Source organism: Phyllosticta citribraziliensis (genome assembly GCF_038025025.1).
Source record: "Phyllosticta citribraziliensis strain CPC 17464 chromosome Unknown J3D65scaffold_8, whole genome shotgun sequence".
Taxonomy (NCBI): domain Eukaryota; kingdom Fungi; phylum Ascomycota; class Dothideomycetes; order Botryosphaeriales; family Phyllostictaceae; genus Phyllosticta; species Phyllosticta citribraziliensis.
The window spans coordinates 1703799-1726146 of NW_027117345.1; the positions used below are offsets into that span (position 1 = coordinate 1703799).

Genomic DNA, 22348 nt, shown 5'->3' on the forward strand with positions numbered 1-22348 from the left:
AGTAACGGGTAGTGGTAGCAGGGCTTGAGGGTGACGTTGCTGCGGCGCGCATCAAGGGTGGTTGTTGGTAAGCAACAAGCGTGGTTAAGATTTGGACATTGAGTCATGCGCGGGATGGACTGGACTGTTTGGTGAAGGGGCAGTGTTGTCGGGAGCCGCAGAAATCACACCCGGTGTCTACGTCTGAAGAGTCAAGGCGGACCGAAAGATCTCGGGAGCAAGCGAGACGACATCCGGGAGAGAGTTGAGATAGGGAGGGCGGACACCGAGAGCAGATGGCGACTCAAGTGGCTCGTGCACTGCTCCCGCTGGTATCCGGTCCCCTTGGTTGTCGACCAGATCCGCCAAGTCAGATAAGAATCCGCAGCTCGTCCGTGTAAGCTTATGCCAATCCGCAAAAGGGCCTGTCGATCTCCAAGGAAGTTGCGTCATCTTGTCTTGAGTAGTGCTGACGAACGTCGCGACTGTGGTATTCGATAGTCTGTCTGGACCAGTCTTGAACTTGCGGCCGCGACTTTTCGTGTTCGTTCTTTTATTCGTTTCTTGGGCGGAAGACGCGGACGAAGCCGTGGTCCCCTTCTCTGCCTTCTAAGATCCCGTATACACAGCGCAAAATCATTTTTCGCGAAGTGACAGCCTCCATTCAGGTGTAGTTTCAAAGACACTGGCAGCCGAATCTTGCAGTCCGATGCATTTCGTCCGGCCACGAGTATGGCACAACTCGCAAGGATACGTCTGGGGCACTGTCGCCGGTTCCTAGAAAAATGTGGGATTGCGCTTTTGTCGAAGTCCGAAGCTTGGTGCCAAAAGTCGTTGGCACATACAAAACTAGGAAGTGTATGAGCCATACTATAGTTGGCTTACTACTTCGGATCTTTCAAGAGAAATTAAGCATCTACAACGGACAGTAAAAGGCAGCATTCAACCCCAAGTTTGCGGAGCCTCACAGCTGTGACATTTGTGCAAGCCACGAATTTGCTCCCAAGCCTCACGCGGAGACAACAGCCACGCGCATGGAATGCATGGCATGTGTTGACGTTGGAGGCGGGCCCATCAAATAGTCGAGCTTACGACACGGAACGATGACGCGGTTGGCGGCAGTAGAGGCGCCCATGAGGAATTGTAGAATCTTTGCGGCTGAAGTCTCGCCATTCCAGGCGGGAGGGAGAGGTGGGCGGGGTTGCTGGGTCTAGACTCATTCGCCGTCGATGACGATAGACACTGGTGTTCTGCCAAGAATGGTGATGCCAAAGATGTTCCTTGTGTCAGGTTGGCGGGCGGACAGAGGGACTGGCGTTGACGTTGACGACGGCGAGTGAGTGATGCACGACGTGAACGCGTCTCGCTTGGTTCCGCTGCCAGAGCACACCTCAGGCAGCTCCGCCGCGCAGCTCGTATTCGGGGCGGACACTCTTGGCAGAAAAAAGGCACCGCATCAGGTCCCCAGCTCCAGTCTTTCTTCTCACCAACGACAAGAAATAGCTCAACTGTTCACCACTCTCCGCGTGCATCGCCCAATCCATTCCTGACGACATGCCGCCAATATCCGTCTCCTTCCGGTCCTATTTCTGCTCTCTAGCCTTCTAGCCTTCCACTGCCGTCCGCTCCGCTGCTTAAGCCACGCCACCTCCGCACCCCGGGGCCTGCTCTCGGACAACTACTCGCCCTTAACATCAACTCCGAGGCCCGCCCATCCCTGCCACCCACCTCGACTGCCGTACCCGCTCGGCATGACCTGCATATGTCCAAAATGCTAAACAGACGCGTTTTGAATGGCCTTTTGCACGCTGGAACTCCATACATTCTTATCCCAGGCGGACGCCCTCACCACGTCACCGTTCTCCCTCATTCCAAGCAATCTGTATCATACCGCGACGACAAGATCCGGAGCGTCCACCGGTCGGATGCGCCCATCCCGGTCCACACATCCCAGTCACGACCTGTTGATGGCGACGCCCGGCACATCCACCCAGCCAACCGAACCGCCCTCCCTCGCATCAAAAAACACCAGGCGTCCCGGATGGCCCTGGCTGGCTGGATGGCTGGCTGGCTGTCTCGTGGGCTTGTCGCTGGCCGGCGGACGAACGTGTGCGGTCTGGGCTAGGCTGGGCTCGGGCTCTCCCTCTTTCTCTCCCTCTCTTTCCCTCAGCTCAGGGCAGGCAGGGGGCGGAGCGGCGGCGGCAGCGCACCGCAAAACGACGGCGAAGGCGAACAACGACAAGTGATGGCGAGCGGGGCGGGCGGTGCCGTTTTATCCACGAACCTCTTGTTTTAACTCTTGTCGTTCGTCAATCGTCTGGGGGGCTGCCTCGACGCGAGCGCCTGCCAACGGCGCGTGCGGCCGGTGACGCGCCCCCGATTCGAGGCTCCAAGGCCATGTGGCGCGCCCGCGCTGCTTCATGTTGAAAAGAGGTGGTATGATGGGCAAGGCACGTTCCAAGGCGCATCTATATTCTACTGGTGCCTGTGGGGCATCGACAGCGGCTGCAGCAGTGGCAGCATCTTTACCCGGTAAAAGAGTGCCTCAGGGGTCGAGGTCTGGATTGCTGCGGAGTCGAGGTAGGTAGCCGCCAGAGTATGTACTGACTACTGCTGCAAGGCCAATGGGGTGCAGCTCGACGCATGCGCTTGCGCACGCGCACGCTTGGCCGCCTGTCCTTCCTCTACTCTACATACAGACAAGCAGGCTGACAGACGGCGCCGGCGCCAAATGACGGGCGCTGGCTACAAACTCAACAAGTCCCTTGAACAGATCGTGGGAGCAGGATGCGCCGACACGCGGCGACGCGTGGCGGACGGACTGGTTTGCCGCCAATTTAGTCCCGCTGAACGGCTAACCCACGACCTTGGTGGGATAGCTCCCACCTAACCCACAACACCCCGGATACGGTCCTGACTCTTCGCCGTTCGGTGCGTCTCGTCGCTGCAGACAAAAATGACGCATCAAGAGAAAACAAAAAAGCCTCAGCGGATGAAAATTGTCCCTTACGAACGCTGATCGGAGCAAGTGCGCCTCGAGGCCACGGCGCAATGGCTGTGTAGGTAGGTAGGTTCGCATGTTTACCGGTGAAAGATGGCGCGGAGATGGTGCGAATCGCCCAGCCGCTGCGGGACTGTCACAGTAGTAGGCGTCGAACAAATAATGGCTCCCTAGATGCGGCCGTGCCCAGTGCCAGGAGGCGTCATTGCTTTTGACACCTATCGTCCTGCGACAGTGAAGAAGTGGAGACTTCAGTACGTGTCACACTGAGGCCGAGCAGGTAAGGTGTCAGGGGGCGACAGAACGGGAAAGCGCGCAGGCAAAGACGAAGAGTACATAGTGGTAGGTGAGCAGAATGTAGGATGTAGACAGGCACACCGCAAAGGAATCCCACATCTGGGTCAGACGAGATATACTACTGCATGGGGCACTCCCTGCGGTTGATTGCACGAACTGGGCGGGATGCTCAAGGAAACAGGGAGTCGGATGATAATCGCGCCACTGCTACATCTGACTACGACCACACCCACCCACACCCACCCTGCCTACATACACACCCCCGCGTTCCCAAACCAATCGAAGCCCGTGACGAGAGCGAGCCGGACCAGACGGACCGACGCCTCTGCACACCTTCACGCGCATCAATGGCAACAGACAGACAGACAGGCCCAAGGCTCAATTAGCCAGATGAAGACACCCCCCCCCCCAACCCAATGTCCAAACAAAAAGAGTAACCGCTCATATGCCGTCAAACTACGGACTGCGCTCCATTAGTGCGAGAGGCGAACAACGACGCAAAAAAGGGCAGCAAGATGAAGTATCGCACCGGTACATTAGCACGCGAAGCCAAGAGCAAGGAAGAAGAGCAGCAGCACCAACGAAACAAAATTTCAAATGCAGGTTGTCGTCCGCTCCAGAGACAAGACAGACAGATATCATGGATCGCAACAACGACAGCACTCCTCCCTTGTTTGCAACATAAGGAAATAGAAAAAAACGCCGCCCCAACAAATGACATGATGGGAAATGTGTGAACCCGGGTCCCGCTCAAACGCATCTCAGAATGCAGCAACGTAATAGTGTGTGGATGTCATTTTCTTCGTCGTCCCAACTCCACGTCTTTTCCTCGGCGTCGTCTCCGTCTCACGCTACGAGCGATTGCAAGTTCGACTGGTGGTGCTCTTGTCCTTGCTGCTCCGGGCGTGGTTTGGATGCGCTCGCGTCGGGACCGTCTCGCCGCTCCTGGCCCAAGCTGTGGCCTTGGTGCTCAAACATTTGAGATTGGCCGTGCTGATGTTGCGTTTCCAATAAGCGCTCTTCCATTCTTCCATCACCGGGCGTGATTTCCATCCTGCTCTCCCCGGAATGTGATGCCCGTCTCTCTTGCTTTGGAGGCTCTGCGTGCGTTGGGCCTGGTGTCGCGTGGCCCGGGTGGGCCTCTGTGCCTCCCATTCTAGCATCTTGGGCCTGGCCGACGCTCGCTACAGACGCCGAAGGTGAAGCAGAGGTCGGGCTGGCCAGGTTCTGCCTCAGGACGGAGCTTGGGTAGCCAGCCATTTCCACGTCCGAATGGCTTTGCTCACCCTCCCCGACTTGGCTCATCCGGAGCTCAGGCTCTCGCACTTCTTTCCATGAGCACTTGGCGTGCTTCTTGGTGCACCCCATGCATGCTGTCAGGTTCTTGAGACAATCCATGTGTAATCTCCGACAGCGGTCACATGGTGGCAGGATTCTTTCTCCTTTCGAAAGACTTTCCATGCGAGCCACCATCTCGGCCTTGAAAGGACCACCGTCGTCCTTTTCGGTAGATTGGGGGAAAGCGGTGCCAGCCCGCGCTCCGTAAGAAGGGACAAGGTTTGATGGTGTGCTCGGAATGGGAATCGGCGACGCGTTCGAGAGGAGCAACTGCGAGTACTCTGCTTCGGTGTAAGGGAGTCCGTTGGAGCCAGCAGGTCCCGCGGTGGAGCTGTTGGGCCTCACTGCCTTGGCCCCCGACGAAGACTGGCCGCCAGTGGAGACAAGGCTCGCGCCAGAGCCTCGGCGCAGATGCTCGCCGTTGGAGCTCGGTTGGCCGCGGCGGTCGCTCACTGTGGTGAATTTGCTCAAAAGATCAGAATGGGTTGCAGGAGACGCGCCATTCTTGGCCGCTTCATTCCTGGCGGCTTCTGGTCCATTCGACTCGGGTGGTGGTCTCGTGTTGACGGCCACGAAGCCGCCTTGACTGGGCGATTTATTCAATGCAGCCAGCGCAGCGCTCGCGTTTTGTCCCAGTCCGTTCATGAGTGCGACGTTGGAAGGACTGGATGCGCGCACGGCGGCCGGGGTGTTGGTCGCGCGTCGATCGAGAATGGCCTGCTTACGGCCCTTGAGACGGTGATTCAGTTGACGCGTGCGCGCAGCGACTGGTGGAAACAATCAGCAAAGCAATTTGCAGGCTTGGGAGGCCAAAACAAACCTTGGTCCGCCAACTGACAGACTTGAGCCAAGTTCTTCTCCAAGATTTCCAGAGTGCCGAGTTCTTTTTCCTCATCCTCGACTATGGGCTGCGGGGGGATCATCTTCTGAGGTATTCCGCTGCTGATCAAGACAAAGTCTTCCTCGCTGATCTGGACCCTGCACTGCTTGGTATAAAACTGGCAAACACGGACGCCCTCGCTCATTTGGCCCAGGGTAAACTGCTCGGGCTTGTTGCGCGCAAAGTCGACAACATCGAGCCAGGTGACGGTGGCGCCGTCCTTGCCGTGGGATTTGAGAACCTTGGGAGGGCCGTCGAACAAGCGCTCAAAACGCTTTATGAGGATGGGGCCGAGCGGGCGCGCGCCAAGATTGCAGGCCATGCTCTCATGGCGGTCGAGGACGCCTTGGTACTCGCCCAACAATTGGAGAATCGAAGGTAGAGCGTCGTCGTTTGAGATGAGGGGCAAATCTTCCTGGTACTGGCGGGCGAGGTAGTTGATTTGGAGGTGGTTCGAGGTTTTTGCCGTCTTTGGCGGAGGGGCAGGCGCGACGTGGGCGGGGTCGTGCGAAGGACTCCGCTTGCGCTTCAGCTCGGCCGTCATGGTGGTGGAGGACGAGTGCGGGTGGTGGTGATGTTGGGGCTCCATGGCTCGTGGTGCGCTACGGGGTCAGGTCAGGGCTCAGGCAGAGCGGAATTGGGTTCGGAACGGGGAGTCTCGGCGGCGGTGCCAGCGCAGCGCAGCGCCACTGATAGGGCGAAACACGGCTACGGGGACGTGTTGCGACCGAGGGCGAGGGCGAGGGCGAGGGGCGGCGGAGCAGCAGAGGGAGGATGCAGAGAGCGGAACGAGGACTGAGGACGAGGCGAGAGAGGGAGGAGGGAAGAGTCGGGAGGGTGGGAGCTGGGAAGAGGTGCGGGTGCGGGTGCGGTGCGGGAGAGGGCGTTGATGAGGGCGCGGGCGGAGAGGGTGGACTGGACCGGACTGGACTGGGATGGGATGGGACTAGGCGGCGGCGCAGAGCAGCTGGAGCTGGAGCTGGGGACTGGGACCGGGACTGCGATGCGACGGGGTGGAAAGCGCGCGCGGGTAGTCGGCACGCAACCAAGCCAGCCAGCCAGCCAGGGCAGTGGAGGCGGCGGGGAGGAGGAGGAGGAACCCCATCACGTGTCGCCTCCTCCTCCTCCGTCCACGTCCGTCTCCCCGGCCGAGTTCCCTCCCAGGTCGTTCTCCATACGAGCGAGCCTCTTTTGCTAATTACATTATTCCCTACTGAGGCAGTGCATTCCGAAATACCCAGACAAATCATCCGTGACAATGCGGTAGTAGTCGCAGCCACCTCATCTGCATGGCAGGGCGCTCCGCCATTCTGCCGCCCCCCACCGCCCCGTCCGCGCCGGCATCTGCCGTCATCTGCATCCCTCTAGCTCCAGTCCCGTCCAGTGCGCCGCGCTCCATCCCGCGACACTACCATCGCCAACTCCACTCCATCCCTTCCCTCCACTCCCTGCAAATTCCACTCCCCAAATGTCGGAGCGAGGCCACTTTCGAGGCGGCAGAGGCGGTCCTCGTGGAGACCGTGGTGGTCGAGGAGGCGGCCGCGGCGGCGCCAATGCCGGCCACCACCAAGACCGCCCCAAGAAGGAAAACATCCTCGACCTCGCCAAGCTCATGGACAAGGAAATTTCGGTCAAGTTCAATGGTGGAAGAGAAGGTCCGTCCCGCCAAGCTCCGTTTTCCCTCCCTCCCCCGCCGCTTACTCGCTCCCACAGTCACCGGCACCTTGAAAGGTTATGACCAGCTCATGAACCTAGTCTTGGACAATGTCAAGGAGGTAATGCGCGGTAAGCTTCCACCCACCGTACCTGTCCTCGTACGAGCCGCTAAAACGGCATCCAGACGACCAAGGCAACGAATCTCACCGCTCGCTCGGCTTGATTGTCGCCCGCGGAACTCTTCTTGTTCTCATATCTCCGCTCGATGGCAGCGAGGAGATTGCGAACCCGTTCGCTCCCGCCGAGGATGAGTAAACAGGACGATTCGATCACGATCAAAACTTTGACGATACATGCGCCGGAGCGCATCTTGACTGGACCTTGCAGTCAAACTTTGGCCAGACACGCTGCCACGCCATTACATACCGGGCCATTCTTCAGGCACATGCAGGAAAATCATTGGGGCCCAGGGAAGATTTGCAAAATCGCCAGAGGCGTGGCATCAAAAATGGGGAGAAATCATCGGGACACCACGAGCGCAATCCAAATCTGGGACAGCCGCGGCTTGGTCATTGATGTACTCACAACAGCAACCTCTCGATTGGCGACACAGGTCAAGGCTTTTGAGCCGCCGTGTTGCCAATCGGTAGTGGTTTCTCAACCCAATTCCGTCATCAGCTCAATGCAAGCTACTTATTCTTCAAAAGTACATTCATGGTCTGTGCCCACATAGACACTTCCTGGGAAGCTCTCGCTTTCAGCACAGCAACCGACCCGGGCATACGGTAATAGCCGAGCTCTGACGTCGGCGACAGATGTTCTGGCGGAGCTGTCGGACGTCCGAGATGCCATGTCGCTTCCGTATTCGGTTAGCTGCTCTCCGGGCTCCGCGTCAGCGTTTACAGCGGGCATTGCACATCACTTACGCAATTGGAGCCGAGTCGAAGCCCTGCGACGACCGCTCCTGTTGTTGATACCCAAGCTGCAAAGGCTCTCCGTCGTCGTCTCCCTATGCTGCTCTTCGCAACACATTCCCCATTAGTACCCAACCATTGCACCGGTGCTCCTCTGTAGCGACAGACCATCAACTCTCGACCCCCAATTTTCCATCCAATGCAGTAAATGAAGTGAAATCAGACGCATTAGTTATGCAACCAATTCGCGCTTTGGTGAGTCATGGAGGCGCACAAGAACAACACTGATGACCTAAACATCGACCTTAGAAAGAGATGGTCTTACATGGTCTTAAAGATTAACAACTTCAGGAAAAGGCAATAGGGTAAAGCTAGGCGACCTTGCTGAATGCAAACAATTGTGTCAAGTGCGGTGCTCTGAATTCACCACAGATTCTGAGAAGTCGGAAATCTTCCTTCCCGTTCTGCAAGACGTAATCTGATTGGTCCATCTGACTAACGGGCCCGGCCGCTGACCAACCCCCCCGCGACCCCCCGCACACGTCGTCCTGGAGGAAAGTCCCCGCGGTAAGCCTCCTGGCCCTGCTGCCTGCATACTCTCCGCTGAGGTGGCCTCTGGACGAAAGGATTCGGCACTCGACCAATTCCAACTGGCTTAGGTATCCTCGACTTTATCGCAACCACTGCTGACTACCCACGTTCTTTCAGTCATCATATGGAGCTGCCACTGGAGTCAAGTGTCAAGAATAATCCAAAAGCCTCTTGGCAGGATTCGTCAAAATCCTTCGAATGACGCCCGCTCTGGCATTCACCATCAAGCATACAAAAGCGTGAATTGGAGCTACACCTGAGAAAATCTAGACATTAGATGACAAATGCGGTCAGACAGAGAATCAGCGAGAAATCCATCGCTAAGCAACGCATCCATTGCAGGAGCCTTCTTCTAAAGCGCAGAAGATCATCCTACATCTTTCACGCCCCCTTGTCATAGTCCGCAATTCCGATAGTGGTCGACAATCGCTCTTTGCCTATCGCTCCGGCACGAATGCTCCAGTGAAAGCCATAGACTGTGTTGATCATGGCTCTCGTTGCAGTGAATTTCTCCGAAGGGGAAAGACGGATCCAGCGACTCATGAATCCCTCCCTGAGAGAAATGGATAACCCCACTGCCCCGACACTCACACACCAGGCAGCCTTTGCACTTAACAACTTTCCCCTCATCGCTCTCGGTGCACTCGACTCTCAAAATCGGCCATGGACGACGCTTCTTGGCGGGTCTCCACCACTTGCACAACCGCTTGGGGATTCTCTTGTTGGAGTCCAGGCTAAAGTCAATGCAGAATCGGACCCGGTCATCGAGGCACTGTTTGATGGGAAGCAGCGCCAGGAGAAGGGACAAGTCACCCGGGATGACGCGCCTGGAAAAATGATTGGCGGCCTGCCGATTAACCTGGACACGAGGAAAAGAGTGAAAGTTTTTGGACGACTGGTTGCTCGGAAGCTCTTACAGGATACAGAAGACGAGCGTGTCGGGAACGTTCAATTGTTCTTCAACGTTGAACAAAGTCTGGGGAACTGTCCCAAATATCTGAATTCAAAGCAAATCGTTCCCGCAACTCCCAGTCCGCATGTTGTGTCGACTGGGAGCATTTTATCACCAGAGGCACGAGAACTGATCCAAAAATCAGACCTTTTCTTCATAAGCTCTTCAAACTCTACAACGGACATGGACACAAACCACCGCGGCGGTCCCCCTGGGTTCGTACGAATCACACAGTCGAAGGATTCGGAGACCGCCACTATTGTTTACCCCGAGTACTCTGGAAATCGTCTTTATCAGACGCTTGGGAATCTGCAGTCAACACCTCGCGCCGGCATATGCTTTCCAGATTTCGAGACTGGTGATGTCCTCTATCTGACAGGAATTACGGAGACGTTGGCAGGTGCTGCTGCGGCGGCTGTTCTCCCACGCAGCAACCTCGCTGTTCGAATCACCGTCACTGCATCCCGATTTGTCCGCCAGGGGCTCTCCTTTCGTGGAATTCCAGGCGAGCGCAGCCCCTACAATCCCCCTGTGCGCCCACTAGCCTCAGAAAGCAGCGTCTCGGCAACTCTCGCCAACCTCGGACCAGCAGGAGTACAAGCAGGCGTGGACTCCAACAGCGCAACTCTCACTGCTGCGGAGCTCCTTGCTCCCACGATAGGTCGCTTCACCTTCTCTCTGGACCGGCCTGCGTTGATTCAGCCAGGCCAGTGGGTCGCGCTGGATTTCTCAGAGGAGCTCGACATTGGCTACAGCCACATGCGCGACGACGAGCCGCAGTCGCTCAACGACGACTTCGTCCGGACGTTCACCGTGTCGTCTGCGCCTCGCCTCATTCTCCCGTCTCCCTCTCACTCCGATTCCACGTCTCCTTCGCCTGCCGCTTCCCCCGTCAACGTCGCTCCGAGCACGACATTCACCATCACCGTTCGCCTCATCCCCAACGGCCCTGCGACGTCGTTTCTCTTCAAACACATCCCGCGCTCTCCTGGCCGCCGCTCCGCGCTGCGGCCCCTCTCCCTGCCCGTCCGCGGCTTCGGCGGCTCCTTTTCGCTCCTCCCCATCACGTCCCCCCACTCACCACCGCAACAACACCCTCCCCCCACATCGAAGTCAACCTCAAACAACATCATCCCCTTCGTCGCCGCCGGCGTCGGCATCACGCCCCTCCTCGGCCAACTCTCCGCCCTCGAGGCCTCTACCCACAGTGCCAATCCACCACGACAGCACAACACCAACACCGCCGTGCATCTCTTCTGGACACTACGCCGCGCCGACGCGCCCTTTGCTCGCGCCCTCCTGCGCGCCTGGCGCCACGACCCCGCCGCCCAGCGCGTTTGGGGCCGCGTGGCGCTGTTTCTGACCGGCGGGGCGGACGCCGCTGGCACTGACGATGCCGCCGTGGTGCAGGAGCTGGAGGCGTTGGGTGCGGCGATCGTGACGCGCAGGATGGCGCGCGAGGATTTGCTGGGCGGAGCAAGCGGCCGCGATGGCGACGGCAGCGGGATCAACGGAGGCAGCAGGTGGTTCGTTTGCGCTGGGAGGGGCTTCAGGGAGGAGGTGAGGGCGTGGCTTGAGGCCGAGGGATGCGAGGTCGTGAGCGAGGAGTTTGATTTCTGAAGACATGTCGCATGTCGTTGGTTGGGCCCTCGTGTCTCTCGTCCTCCGCCTTCTTTGGTTGCATGTTGAGAGCGTCAAGTTGTTGTACGTGCTGTGGATAGTAAGGCAGCAGGGGAATCAGACTGCTAGGTGAATGTTCGTCGTGCCATTCTTGGCATGCTAGCTAGGCAGATGCTTTGAGCAGATAATTTCACTGGTTGCTTTCCCAATAAAGTCAATATCAAAGAGAATTGATCCACTGACTACCTACTGGAGCGGGGAGGGAAAAAAAAAAAAAAAAAGAAAAGAAAAGAACAAAAAAGACCCAAGTGGCGACACCATTCGCAAGGCCCATATCCGGTTCACTCCACCGACGAAATTGACCGATGACACCCCAAGGAACCACAAAACAACGCCGTTTCCAGACCCCGTTAACCCTGACTCGTTCCTCATTGGAAAAGAGGATTCTCGTTCGTTTCCTTAACAAACAGATCTGGACATGTGGACCGTTCGACGTCGGCTGCAGTATGCCCGACAGACGTCCCTGTGTGACGTATTTGTTCGTGCTTTGTTCGTGGGCAATCGTGTGTGATGGAGTTGGAAGGAAACAGTCGGCTCACGTCAAGGTAAGCAGACCGATATTTGAAGCGACACAAAGAAGATATCTGCTTGGAAGGGTTGGCCTCATGGGCCAAGACTGTCGGGCAACTTGGCCAGGCCGAGGAACATGGCCAGACCACCCGCAGCAAAGATGCTGGTGTCGCGGGCAACACGGCGCAAGAACTGAGCAGTGGTGCGCTTCCGCGGGCTTTCGGCTGGCGACGACGTCACTGTCTTGTCGTCGTCCTTTGGCTGTTTGTCCTGGCGTGGTTCGATGTCATCAAGCTCAGCCTGCTCGACAGTCCTCTTCTGAGGTCGGGGGCCCGTTGGTTTGTGGCCTGTCGACTCATGTGCTTTCGCGACGTCGGCATAGGCCTTGGCGATCAGGTTTTCCATCTGTTGATGAACATCCTCGGCGGTCAGATCTTCAACCTTTTGGTCAACATCCACCATGTCTTCCTGGCTGGGGCGCGAGACATGACAATCGACCGCCGAAACAGCTTCCAAAGCAGCAGAATTGTCGCAGGCCGCCTCAGGAAGAGGCTGAACAACAGCCTTACAATGCTGGTCTTCGACATGTTCCTCAACATACTCCTCGATCTCCAGGGTGGTGTCCATGAAGCCAGGCTGGTCAAGGAGGTCGTTGATTTTGTTTTGAAAGCGCTTGACTGGGCCGAAACGGGTTTGTACTTCATCAGTGCGGTCGATCTCGTCGGGCTCACCGGGAGGGGTCGTGGATCGGGGCAGAGGGCCATAGTAGGCACTGTCGCTGGAGCCGGAATCTGAGTCTGAGTCGGCGTCTTCCTCAACCTCGCTCTCCTCTGGATAGTCCATCTCCTCGTCTGGCGCTCCTTCGGAAATCGAAGAATCATCCTCGAAGTGGATTCCGTCGAAAAGACTGGACTTTTCTTCGTCCTCACCCTCATCTTTCATATTCAAGTACGTGTCGGGGATCACGATGTGGCAATCCTCTTCCTCGTCTGAGTAGGTGCTGACATCGTCGGTATAGCCGCGCTTGATGTCACTGTAGTCGATGACCGGGTCGTGCTCGGACGGGCCAGGGGTGTTGAAAGGGTCCCAATGCCGATACTCAAGCCGGTACATGGCTGGCTTGTAGGATTCTGAGCCGGAGATTCGCATTAGTGCTGTTAATGGACGTGGAAGTCTGAGTGGTGTTGCGTGCAGTGTTGAGGTTGTGAGGAGTTGGGCGGGAGCCTACCTGACCCACGAATCACACTGACGCCAAACTCCAGGCTGGCGCCGGACGCAACAATGACTTCCCCACCGCGGGCTACCACGACTCCGTCGACCTTGGTTCCATGCATGGATTTCAGGTCCTTGATAAAGACACGCTGGGGAAGGCAACGTCAGCATAGTCTGGGACCAAGGGGCATGAGTATCAAGGTGAGACGCACCTCGCCGGCAGTGTCGGTCCTAATCAATGCATGCTCTTTCGAAATGACTTTGTTGTCGATTTTGGTGTTGTCGTGGGAAGCAACAACGCCACGGTTGGAAGACGCACGGCCGATTGTGAGGGGGTCGTCGACGGAGAGGCGAACAGTGCGTTCGCGGATAGGATCACCGTCATTCAACGCGGTGAGCTTCACCTGCAGGGCTACGAAGAGTCAGCTTGGGGGCGTGAATAGAGTGTTCGTGAGCTGCAGCAGACGTACTAGTTGTCGGTGTCAGATTCATGGTCGCGTTGTGTGTTGAGTCAAGGTTGGCGGAGTGTCCGGTGACGAGGTGAGTTTGGTCCACAGTTTGTCCGCAACAGGCAAGTTGAAAGGCCGCGGGGCGTTGAGGTCTGACAGGACAAAGCGGTAGCAGCGATGGCCAAGATAATGTAAGGCTCTCCCGGACTAGGACCAGGACGAGTCGAGGAGAGCGGGTGGAAGCGAGGGGAGGTTGAAGGAGCAAGAAAGGTCAGGAGCACGTCAGGTTGTGGAGGTAGCGCAGCGGAGGTGGTGACTACACTAGCAAGCGGGCGCGGGGGACTGGGTGGAGCACTGACCTCAGCTCAGCTCCTTCCCGGCAGCTGCCTCCCGGTCCTGGTCCCGTCGCTGATAAGAGATTGCCCGGCCCATCTCCGGCTTTTTGCGCCCCTCTGGGCTCTCAGCACATCCGCTGATGGATCCTCGCGCCGGGCGCCATCGCAGAATTTCTGGTCTTGACTCTACCGCTCTACAGTACCGTACCTCCACCACACGCCCGCCACCCACCCCGTCGCACCCTTCGTCCGGTGTCCTACTCCCTCGCCCATGCCCATGCCCATGCCCATGTCCATGCCTGTTCCTCGGTAGCGACTGCTTCTTTCCCAACATGACTTCCCAAGGCGAGGTCAAAGAGCAGGTCGTCGACCGCGTGCCCAAGCGCATCACCGAGCTCCAATTCGGCATTCTGTGAGCACCCTCACACCCGCTGTCAGCCAAGTCCACCTCTGACTACGTCCCAGATCCAACCAAGATATTGTCAACCAAGCCGTCATTGAAGTCTCCGACCGCCACATTTACGACGCCGGAAGCCAAGGTCCCACGCGCAATGCCACCAAACATGGTCCCCTCGACGGCCGCCTGGGCATTTCTGCAAAGTCGGCTATCTGCGAAACTTGTGGCGAAGACCTCAAGTCGTGCAACGGCCACTTTGGCCATGTCAAGCTGGCCCTGCCCGCCTTCCACATTGGGTACCTCAAGATGATCATCGAGGTCCTGCACAGCATCTGCAAGGTACGCGCATTCGCTTGATGGATTATCCTCCGACACTGACACGAAAGCAGGAATGTTCCAATATCCTCCTCGACGAGCCAGCGCGGCAACGGCACCTCAAAAGCCTTCGGAGACCCGACATTGACAGCCTCCAGCGGACTGCCTTGTGCAAGAAGATTGCGGGAGAGTGTAAGAAGGTGAAAAAATGCCCCTACTGCGGCGCAGTGAATGGACCAGTCAGAAAAGTCCCCGGGCATCCGCTCAAGGTTGTGCATTTCAAGTTTGATGCATACAACAAGTCAAATGCCAAGAAGAAGGAAATGCCGCGCGGCAAACCAGAGTTCGACAAATCATTCGACGTGGCCAAGCAAGGAAATAACGAGCTGGAGAAACACATGCGCAAGGCCGTCGATGACATGAATCCGCTGCGAGTCTTGAACTTGTTCAAGCGTGTCAAGGCCACAGACTGCCCACTTCTGGGCATGTCAAAAGGGAGGCCGGAGATGTTTATTTGGCAATATGTTCCGGCGCCCCCCGTCACCATCCGCCCCTCTGTTGCGCAAGAGGCTGCTACAACCGAGGACGATATTACCAACAAGCTCGGAGATATCATTCAAATTAGCTCCCTGATACGTGCGGGCCTGGAAAAGGGCCAACCAGTCCAGACAATCATGGAGCAGTGGGATTTTCTTCAGCTCCAGATCGCCATGTACGTCAACAGCGACCTACCCGGAATTCAACAGCAAGGAGTCGGAAAGCATATCAGAGGCTTCTGCCAGCGGTTGAAGGGCAAACAGGGTCGTTTCCGAGGAAACTTATCTGGAAAACGTGTAGACTTTTCGGGCCGCACCGTCATTGGCCCTGACCCGAACTTGTCCATCGAAGAAGTCGCGGTTCCGGAGAGGGTTGCCAAGAACATGACGTATCCGGAGAGAGTCTCGCGATACAACATCGAGAAGCTGAAAGATTGCATTAGGAGAGGCAAATTCAAACACCCTGGTGCCAATTTCGTCATCAAACAGGACGGCCGCAAGTTGGTTTTGGAAGTTTTGCAAAAGCTCGGAAGACTAGGCCAGTCAGCAGATCAGTTGGAGATTGGCGACATTGTCGAAAGGCACCTTGAGGATGGCGACATTGTATTGTTCAATCGACAGCCTTCCCTGCACAAGCTGAGTATCCTCAGTCACAAAGCCAAAATCCGACCATGGCGAACTTTCCGTCTCAACGAGTGTGTCTGCAACCCTTACAACGCTGATTTTGACGGAGACGAAATGAATTTGCACGTTCCCCAAACAGAGGAAGCCCGCACCGAAGCCATCGAGTTGATGGGCGTGAAGCACAACCTGGCGACACCTAAAAACGGTACGCCCATCATCGCGGCCATTCAGGATTTCATCACATGCGCTTTCTTGGTCAGTCGCAAAGACCTGTTCTTTGACAGAAAGACTTTCGCCCTCGTCTGTGGCTACATGTTCAACGACGAAGCTGTGAGAGACCCGGAAACTGGACAATACCACAGAATTGAGCTTCCTCCGCCTACCATCATCAAACCGCAGGCGCTATGGACTGGAAAACAGGTGTGGAACGTGCTCATGCGGCCGTACAAATCATCCAAAGTTCTTGTCAACCTCGATGCCAAATGCAAACAATACAAAGGCAAAGCGAAGGATCTCAACGAGGATGATGCGTACCTTGTCATCCGCAACTCGGAGATCATGTGCGGTGTCATGGACAAAGCCACAGTCGGAGACGGCAAGAAAGACTCGGTCTTCTACGTAATGATGCGAGACTTTGGCCCTGACTATGCAGTGCAAGCCATGAACAGACTGGCCAAATTGTCCGCTAGATGGCTTACGAACCGTGGCTTCTCCATCGGTGTGAGCGATGTCACTCCCGGAAAAAAGCTTGTCGAGAGGAAGACCAAGCTGATCAGTGACGCTTACGTCGAAGCAAAGCATGTGGTGGAGCTCTACAACTCAGGCAAATTGGAAAGGGCAGCAGGCTGCGACGAGGAAATGAGCATGGAGAACAAAATTTCTGGTATTCTCAACAAAGTCCGTGGAGAGGCCGGTGACATTTGCTTCTCGGAACTTACCAATTGGAACTCCCCCCTCATCATGGCCAAGTGCGGTTCCAAGGGCTCCAATATCAACGTTGCCCAGATGGTTGCTTGTGTCGGTCAACAGATTATCGGAGGTGCTCGAGTTCAAGACGGCTTCCAAGACAGAACATTGCCACACTTCGCCAAAGGTGGTCGTCTTCCTGATGCGAAGGGCTTTGTTGCCAACAGCTTCTACTCCGGCTTGACACCTTCCGAGTTCATCTTCCACGCCATGTCCGGCCGTGAAGGTTTGGTCGATACGGCCGTCAAGACTGCCGAGACTGGTTACATGTCTCGTCGATTGATGAAATCTCTCGAGGATCTTTCATCGCAGTATGATGATACCGTGAGAAATTCGGCCTCACAGATTGTACAGTTCCGATACGGAGACGACAATCTCGACCCTGTGGACATGGAAGGCAAGGCGAAGCCTGTCAACTTTGACCGCTCATTCGATCACGCAAGGATGACCACCTGGAGCAACGAGGAGCCATGCCTACAGCCTGAACAGATCCGGACCATGACAAGATCACGGCTGAACTCGGAACGCTCCAAGATTCAAAGATACTCTGAAAACGGCGACAAGCTTGAATACAATACGGCAGACCTTGCGTCTGTTGACCAGAAAGAGTCACAGCGCGGCTTTTTCGACGAGGTTCAAAAGTTCATATTCGACAAGGCAGACATGCTGGAAAAACTGCTCACGCGCTTCATGGAAATCCAAAACGCTGAGGAGCAAAAGGGCGGAGAAGCTGCCGACGATGGTAAGCTGCCGTGTTGAATCTGTGCACGCAGTTGCTAACAATCCCTGCAGATGGGTTCGCAAACATCATCAATGGAGTCGCCAAGGTTTCGAGGAGATGTCTCGACTACTTTCTCGAGCTTTGCTTGACCAAGCACGGCCAGTCTCATGTCCAGCCAGGCCACGCTGTTGGCGCTGTTGGTGCACAATCGATCGGAGAACCCGGTACCCAGATGACGCTCAAAACTTTCCACTTTGCAGGTGTGGCCGGTATGAGTATCACTCAGGGTGTACCCCGTATCAAAGAAATCATCAACGCTTCCAAGGTCATCTCGACGCCGATCATCGACTGCGAGCTCGAAAACAGCAAAGATGAGTTGGCTGCTCGTGTGGTCAAGGGTCGCATCGAGAAGACGTTCCTCAGGGACATCATTTACTACATTGAAGACGTCTGGTTCGACAATGGGTGTTACCTTAACATGCGTATCGACCTCGACACTGTCAACGCCCTCGGTCTCGATTTGACCACCAACGATCTCCAGAAGGCCATCCTTGGCGAGAAAAAGCTCAAGATCGGCTCTGAGGGTGGCACCATCGAGTTCAATCATCTCCACTTGCGAGTCCACGTCCCTGACCTAACTAGCCCGACCAGTACCGAAGGAGCTCCTAAGGCCAGAAAGGCTGCAGCAAGTCGTTCTGGCAAGAAGCCCTTGACTGATGACGCATACTTCTCCCGCATCCAATTCCTCAAGCGGGCTCTCCCTGAAATTGCAGTCAGCGGATACCCTGACGCAGCACGCGCCGTCATCAAGAAATCCGACGACGCCGAAGAGAAGGTCCGATTATTTGTCGAAGGGTACGGTCTGCGCCAAGTCATGGGCACTCCTGGTCTCAAAGGAGTCCACTGCAAGACCAACTCGGTTCTCGAATGTTACGACGTCCTTGGAATCGAAGCCGCGCGTACGACCATCATCAACGAAATTGCCAGCGTCATGGGCAACATGGACATCGATCCGCGTCACATGCAGCTGCTGGCCGACACCATGACGTACAAGGGCGACATTCTTGGCATCACACGTTTCGGTCTTGCAAAGATGCGTGACTCTGTCCTGCAGCTCGCATCGTTCGAGAAGACGCCAGACCATCTGTTCGAGGCCGGCGCGAGGGGCAAGAGCGACGGCATCAATGGTGTGTCTGAGTGCATCATTCTCGGACAGACCATGGGCATCGGCACTGGTGGCTTCAAAGTCGTCCGGCGCTTGAATTTGCAGAGAGAGGAGGTTGGAAGGAAGGGCGATGCTTTTGAAGGGTTGTTCAGCTGGTAGTGGTTGAACTGGACGACGGCGTTGGCAGTTTTCTTTCAGCATTTTGTGGGCGGCGTGGTTCAGCATAGCATGGCGTGGCGTCAAAAAGGGAAATTTCGTCTTAGCCTTGAGATGCAAAAATTGGCTTTGTTTCTTGCCAGTTCGCCTCAGCGATGAGCGTCGTAATGATCTTGTAAGGGCTCGGAAATGCGACGAGACCAACCAGTCATTTGAATCATCTGTCTTTATCTACCCGCTCGAAGCCCGAAACTGTACATGGAGCTCAATTAATCCTTACAACCCACAAATTCCGCTCCCACTCAGCTTGTCCCTCGGATACAGCACGCGAGGCAGCCCACTCTCCATGGGCACCGGAACAGACCCATCGCTCGCCGTCGTCAGCGTCGCACATGTCAAGACCTCGACTACCAGGTCACCACTGCTCCACCCAGTACTCCCCAAGTTCAGCGTATACGCCGCGCCGCTCTCGCCGCGATTGCTCAGCACAGCAACAACCTGCGCGCCATCGAAGCCCTTGCGCAGCGCCAGCGTATTGGCGTCGCTGTAGATGGGATAGTTCTTGTACGTCAGGTAGGCGGCGTCGACGTACAGCGCGTGGTTGCGGATCTGGTTGACCGACGCGGCCAGCCGGGCCAGCGGCGCGCTGGCGTCGTAGCCCGACAGCCACAGCGCGGCGCGGTTGTCGGGGTCGCCGGTGCCGGCGTAATGCTGCTCTTGGCCCTGGAAGACGATGGGGATGCCGTCGTGCAGGAGGACGAAGGCCAGCACGTTGCGCGCTTGCGAGAGGTCCGAGGTTAGCGAGGCGAAGCGCGTCACGTCGTGGTTTTCGGCGAAGGTGCCGAGGAGCGTCGAGTCTTTGCAGGTCGATTTGACGGTGTTGATCATGGAGGCGAGGTCGGAGATGGAGCCTGATGGCGAGGTGAAGGCTCGGATGAGGGAGTAGTAGCTGCGTCGTGGTGGTTAGTGCGTTGAGCATAGAAGTCGGTTGTCTGGAAAGGGGGGAGGAAAAATGAGAGTGAAGAACAGGGTGCTTCTCCGTCACTGCTCTTTCTCTGCCCATAAACGTAAACTGGGAGAAAGGAAAGGCTTACATAGGGTAGTTCAGCACGCTGTCGAGGTAATCCTGGTATGGGCAGGTGTACGCCGGATCGCCGTCAAAGATCTCGCCCGTGCAAAAGACGCCGGCGGCGGCATTGAAATCAGGCCAGAATGCTTTGTCAACGTGCTTGACAGTATCAATACGCAGACCGTCGACTGCTCCTAGTCAGCTCATCCATCCATCCAGGAGCATAGAATACCCACTGGAGTAATTCGACACGAGATCCGTGATCCAGGAGTTGTAGCCTGAAATGACGGCAGAGCTGTCCGTGTTTAGATCAACGAGCTCGACGTTGGAACTGCCGAGCCAGCAGTCCTCAACGTTCTCTTGGTCGTCGTAGTTGGTGATTTCGCAGTAAGAGTGGTAGTCGCCCTGCGAGTTGAACGGGTTGAATTTGCTGTAGTCGACCGTCGTGTAATCACCCGGCCAGGCATTGTGATTTACCACGATGTCGACCATGAGGTACTGGAGAGTCACTTAATATCAACAGGTTTGGTTTCCCCAAGTGAGAACATACCATTCCGCGGTCGTGAATAGCGGTCGACAGAGCCTTGAGATCCTCGGCGGTGCCAAAATTCTCGTTCAGCCTGTACAGATCCTGTTGCCAGTAGCCATGGTAGGCGGTGCCGTCGCCAGTGTCCCCTTCCAAGTTGTACGTGATTGGGGAGATCCAAACCTGCCGGCTTCTGTCAATTTACAAGCGACGGCAGATTTTCAACTCTGCAAAACTCACCGCAGTGAAACCCATGTTCTGGATGTAGTCGAGCCGGTTAATGATGCCCCGGTAAGAACCGCCACAATATCTGCAACACGATCAGTTCTATTTTCAATTCCTTCGGCGATGGCAAGTCTTCGAGACATACTGTCGATCCGAGGCATTGCAAGCGGCAGTAGTACTGTTGTCTGCACGCGCAAATCTAGAATTGTCAGCGCAAGACGCAAATGGTGAGGATTTCTGTTTGCTCACCTATCTGTAATAACTTGGTAAACGATCTTCGAACGCCATTCGGCAGGCGTGGCCGCATAAGCTGGGCCGGCAAGAGCTGCAGCGGCAAGGAACAGGGGTGCCTTCATGGTCGAGAACCTGCAGCAGGAAACCCACGTTTTGTCTGTCAGAAAAGGCGCTGTAGCGTTTGCGCCGCTGTCTAAAAATCAAAGCTTTGGCGCGAGTGCGCAGCTATTTGGTTCATATAGAGGGACGATGTCCGCTTCGAGGCGTGCAAGGCAACAAGACCCTTGTCGACGGGCTCCGAGCGGTGTTCCTTTGGCTGGGGCCGGATTACAGCGCAATTTCTTTATATGGCCCCCAAGGTTGCGCGCGCTGCCTTCGACAGTCGCATCACAAGCCAATGGTCATATTCTTAAGCTCAGCTGCCCAGGGTGACCTCTAGTCGTAGACCAGTCGAGAAACCCGGTTTTTCGCAAGCACCCGCATGCTTTCGAGAATCCCGTCGGACATCGATTCCGTTGAGCCTGTGGTTCGACAGTGCAGGCAGCAAAATGGGAAGAAACAGCGGTTTTTCCGTGGCCAGATGGTGAGAACGTTCGATGGCTCGTACGGCGGCCTTGCTGGAGTTGGCAGGTCAGATGGAGGGCGTGGAGTCAGCTCGCGACGCGTGACGGATGAGCAGAAGCGTTGGCTGGCTATGATTTGTTCATGCGCCCCATCTCTCGCCCGTAGCGTGGCCAAAGCCACGGGCCCGTCTCCGCTCGGCCCGGGCCTTGTTTTGGCAGAAATGAGTCGCTGCTTTGCTTCCTTGCAAAGATCAACCAAGTGCCTGACCTGCTGGTCGAGGACGAGGTTCTGAAGCTGTGCACTGTCGCGCCGTCGTCTCTTGCGCCACAAACATCATCTCTCAATTCTTTTTCCACCAGCCACGTTTTCACGGTTAGGCCGAGGTGCAAATTATCGGCACCATGCCAGAAAACATTGCATCAGCCCAAAGAGTTAAGCATGAAGGTTTGGCGATCTGCCGCCGTTCACCTCGGCACTTTGCCAACAAATACGACTTTTGTATTCAAGGCCATGCGTAAACACCTTGGAACAGCGTATGCAGCTATACCGTTCTTCCACAATGCGCCTCAGGTGAGCAATGATTCCTGGCAATATTTCGTCTTTTAAGCCCAGCCAAAGCCGACTCGGGGTGCACTGAAGGAGCTTGGGCGAGATTTCACGGCATAGAACCCAAAGATTCATGTACCTGGTTTCACATCGTGACTGTACACTCGGTTCAAAGAAAGTGTCGTCATTACGTCATGCCGGCTGCTTCTTTCGAGCCAACAAAGGTCGTGGAATACAAATCTGCAACGTCTCAGTAGGGCCATGGTCGGGAACGTGTCTGCGTGTCATTCCGGGCACAGCCCAGATCCGGCCAGAGTAAGCATGAACAGCCTTGGCGACGCAGAAAAGCAGGTCATGGATGGGGATTCTGACATGAGCCTCCGATGGGGAGGACCATGTGCCTTCTGAGCGGCGTAAAATTCCAACAAATGAAAGGCATTGGCGATGAGATCCGAAAGATTTCTAAGCCTAGGAATGCGAGATCAGCGCCAAAGAAGAGATGCTCGGACG

The 22348-nt window shown here is 56.1% G+C and overlaps 8 protein-coding genes across 8 annotated transcripts; 4 read left to right on the top strand and 4 right to left on the bottom strand.

The window, feature by feature from the left end:
• Positions 1–1339: 1339 nt before the first annotated feature.
• J3D65DRAFT_630668 (uncharacterized protein) lies at positions 1340–2432 on the top strand. The gene has a single exon (XM_066800857.1). The coding sequence runs from the start codon at positions 1773–1775 to the stop codon at positions 2223–2225; it is 453 nt and encodes a 150-aa protein (XP_066653998.1). The 5' UTR covers positions 1340–1772; the 3' UTR covers positions 2226–2432.
• Positions 2433–4021: 1589 nt separating this feature from the next.
• Positions 4022–6515, bottom strand: J3D65DRAFT_446983 (uncharacterized protein). Its single transcript, XM_066796308.1, has 2 exons — positions 5436–6515; positions 4022–5382 (listed from the first exon to the last, which is right to left on the bottom strand). Exons 1-2 carry the CDS (start codon positions 6082–6084, stop codon positions 4124–4126), a joined length of 1908 nt encoding a protein of 635 aa, XP_066653999.1. The 5' UTR covers positions 6085–6515; the 3' UTR covers positions 4022–4123.
• Positions 6516–6963: 448 nt separating this feature from the next.
• J3D65DRAFT_604673 (uncharacterized protein) lies at positions 6964–7466 on the top strand (the record flags this gene model as incomplete). The annotated part of the gene is made up of 3 exons (XM_066798290.1): positions 6964–7150; positions 7209–7280; positions 7336–7466. The coding sequence occupies 3 exons, from the start codon at positions 6964–6966 to the stop codon at positions 7464–7466; spliced, it is 390 nt and encodes a 129-aa protein (XP_066654000.1).
• Positions 7467–8719: 1253 nt separating this feature from the next.
• On the top strand, positions 8720–11560 carry J3D65DRAFT_447054 (oxidoreductase-like protein). The gene has a single exon (XM_066796309.1). It carries the CDS (start codon positions 9144–9146, stop codon positions 11226–11228), a length of 2085 nt encoding a protein of 694 aa, XP_066654001.1. The 5' UTR covers positions 8720–9143; the 3' UTR covers positions 11229–11560.
• J3D65DRAFT_446908 (uncharacterized protein) lies at positions 11561–13100 on the bottom strand. Its single transcript, XM_066796307.1, has one exon. The coding sequence runs from the start codon at positions 12945–12947 to the stop codon at positions 11892–11894; it is 1056 nt and encodes a 351-aa protein (XP_066654002.1). The 5' UTR covers positions 12948–13100; the 3' UTR covers positions 11561–11891.
• Positions 12934–13741, bottom strand: J3D65DRAFT_630684 (uncharacterized protein). Its single transcript, XM_066800858.1, has 3 exons — positions 13481–13741; positions 13223–13422; positions 12934–13159 (listed from the first exon to the last, which is right to left on the bottom strand). Exons 1-3 carry the CDS (start codon positions 13500–13502, stop codon positions 12956–12958), a joined length of 426 nt encoding a protein of 141 aa, XP_066654003.1. The 5' UTR covers positions 13503–13741; the 3' UTR covers positions 12934–12955.
• A 385-nt stretch (positions 13742–14126) lies between these two features.
• On the top strand, positions 14127–18677 carry J3D65DRAFT_556061 (uncharacterized protein; the record flags this gene model as incomplete). The annotated part of the gene is made up of 4 exons (XM_066797254.1): positions 14127–14206; positions 14260–14530; positions 14581–17374; positions 17425–18677. 4 exons carry the CDS (start codon positions 14127–14129, stop codon positions 18675–18677), a joined length of 4398 nt encoding a protein of 1465 aa, XP_066654004.1.
• Positions 18678–18950: 273 nt separating this feature from the next.
• J3D65DRAFT_646850 (glycoside hydrolase superfamily) lies at positions 18951–20850 on the bottom strand (the record flags this gene model as incomplete). The annotated part of the gene is made up of 7 exons (XM_066802299.1): positions 18951–19623; positions 19769–19931; positions 19980–20241; positions 20294–20452; positions 20510–20579; positions 20640–20693; positions 20744–20850. 7 exons carry the CDS (start codon positions 20848–20850, stop codon positions 18951–18953), a joined length of 1488 nt encoding a protein of 495 aa, XP_066654005.1.
• Between the last annotated feature and the right edge of the window lie 1498 nt (positions 20851–22348).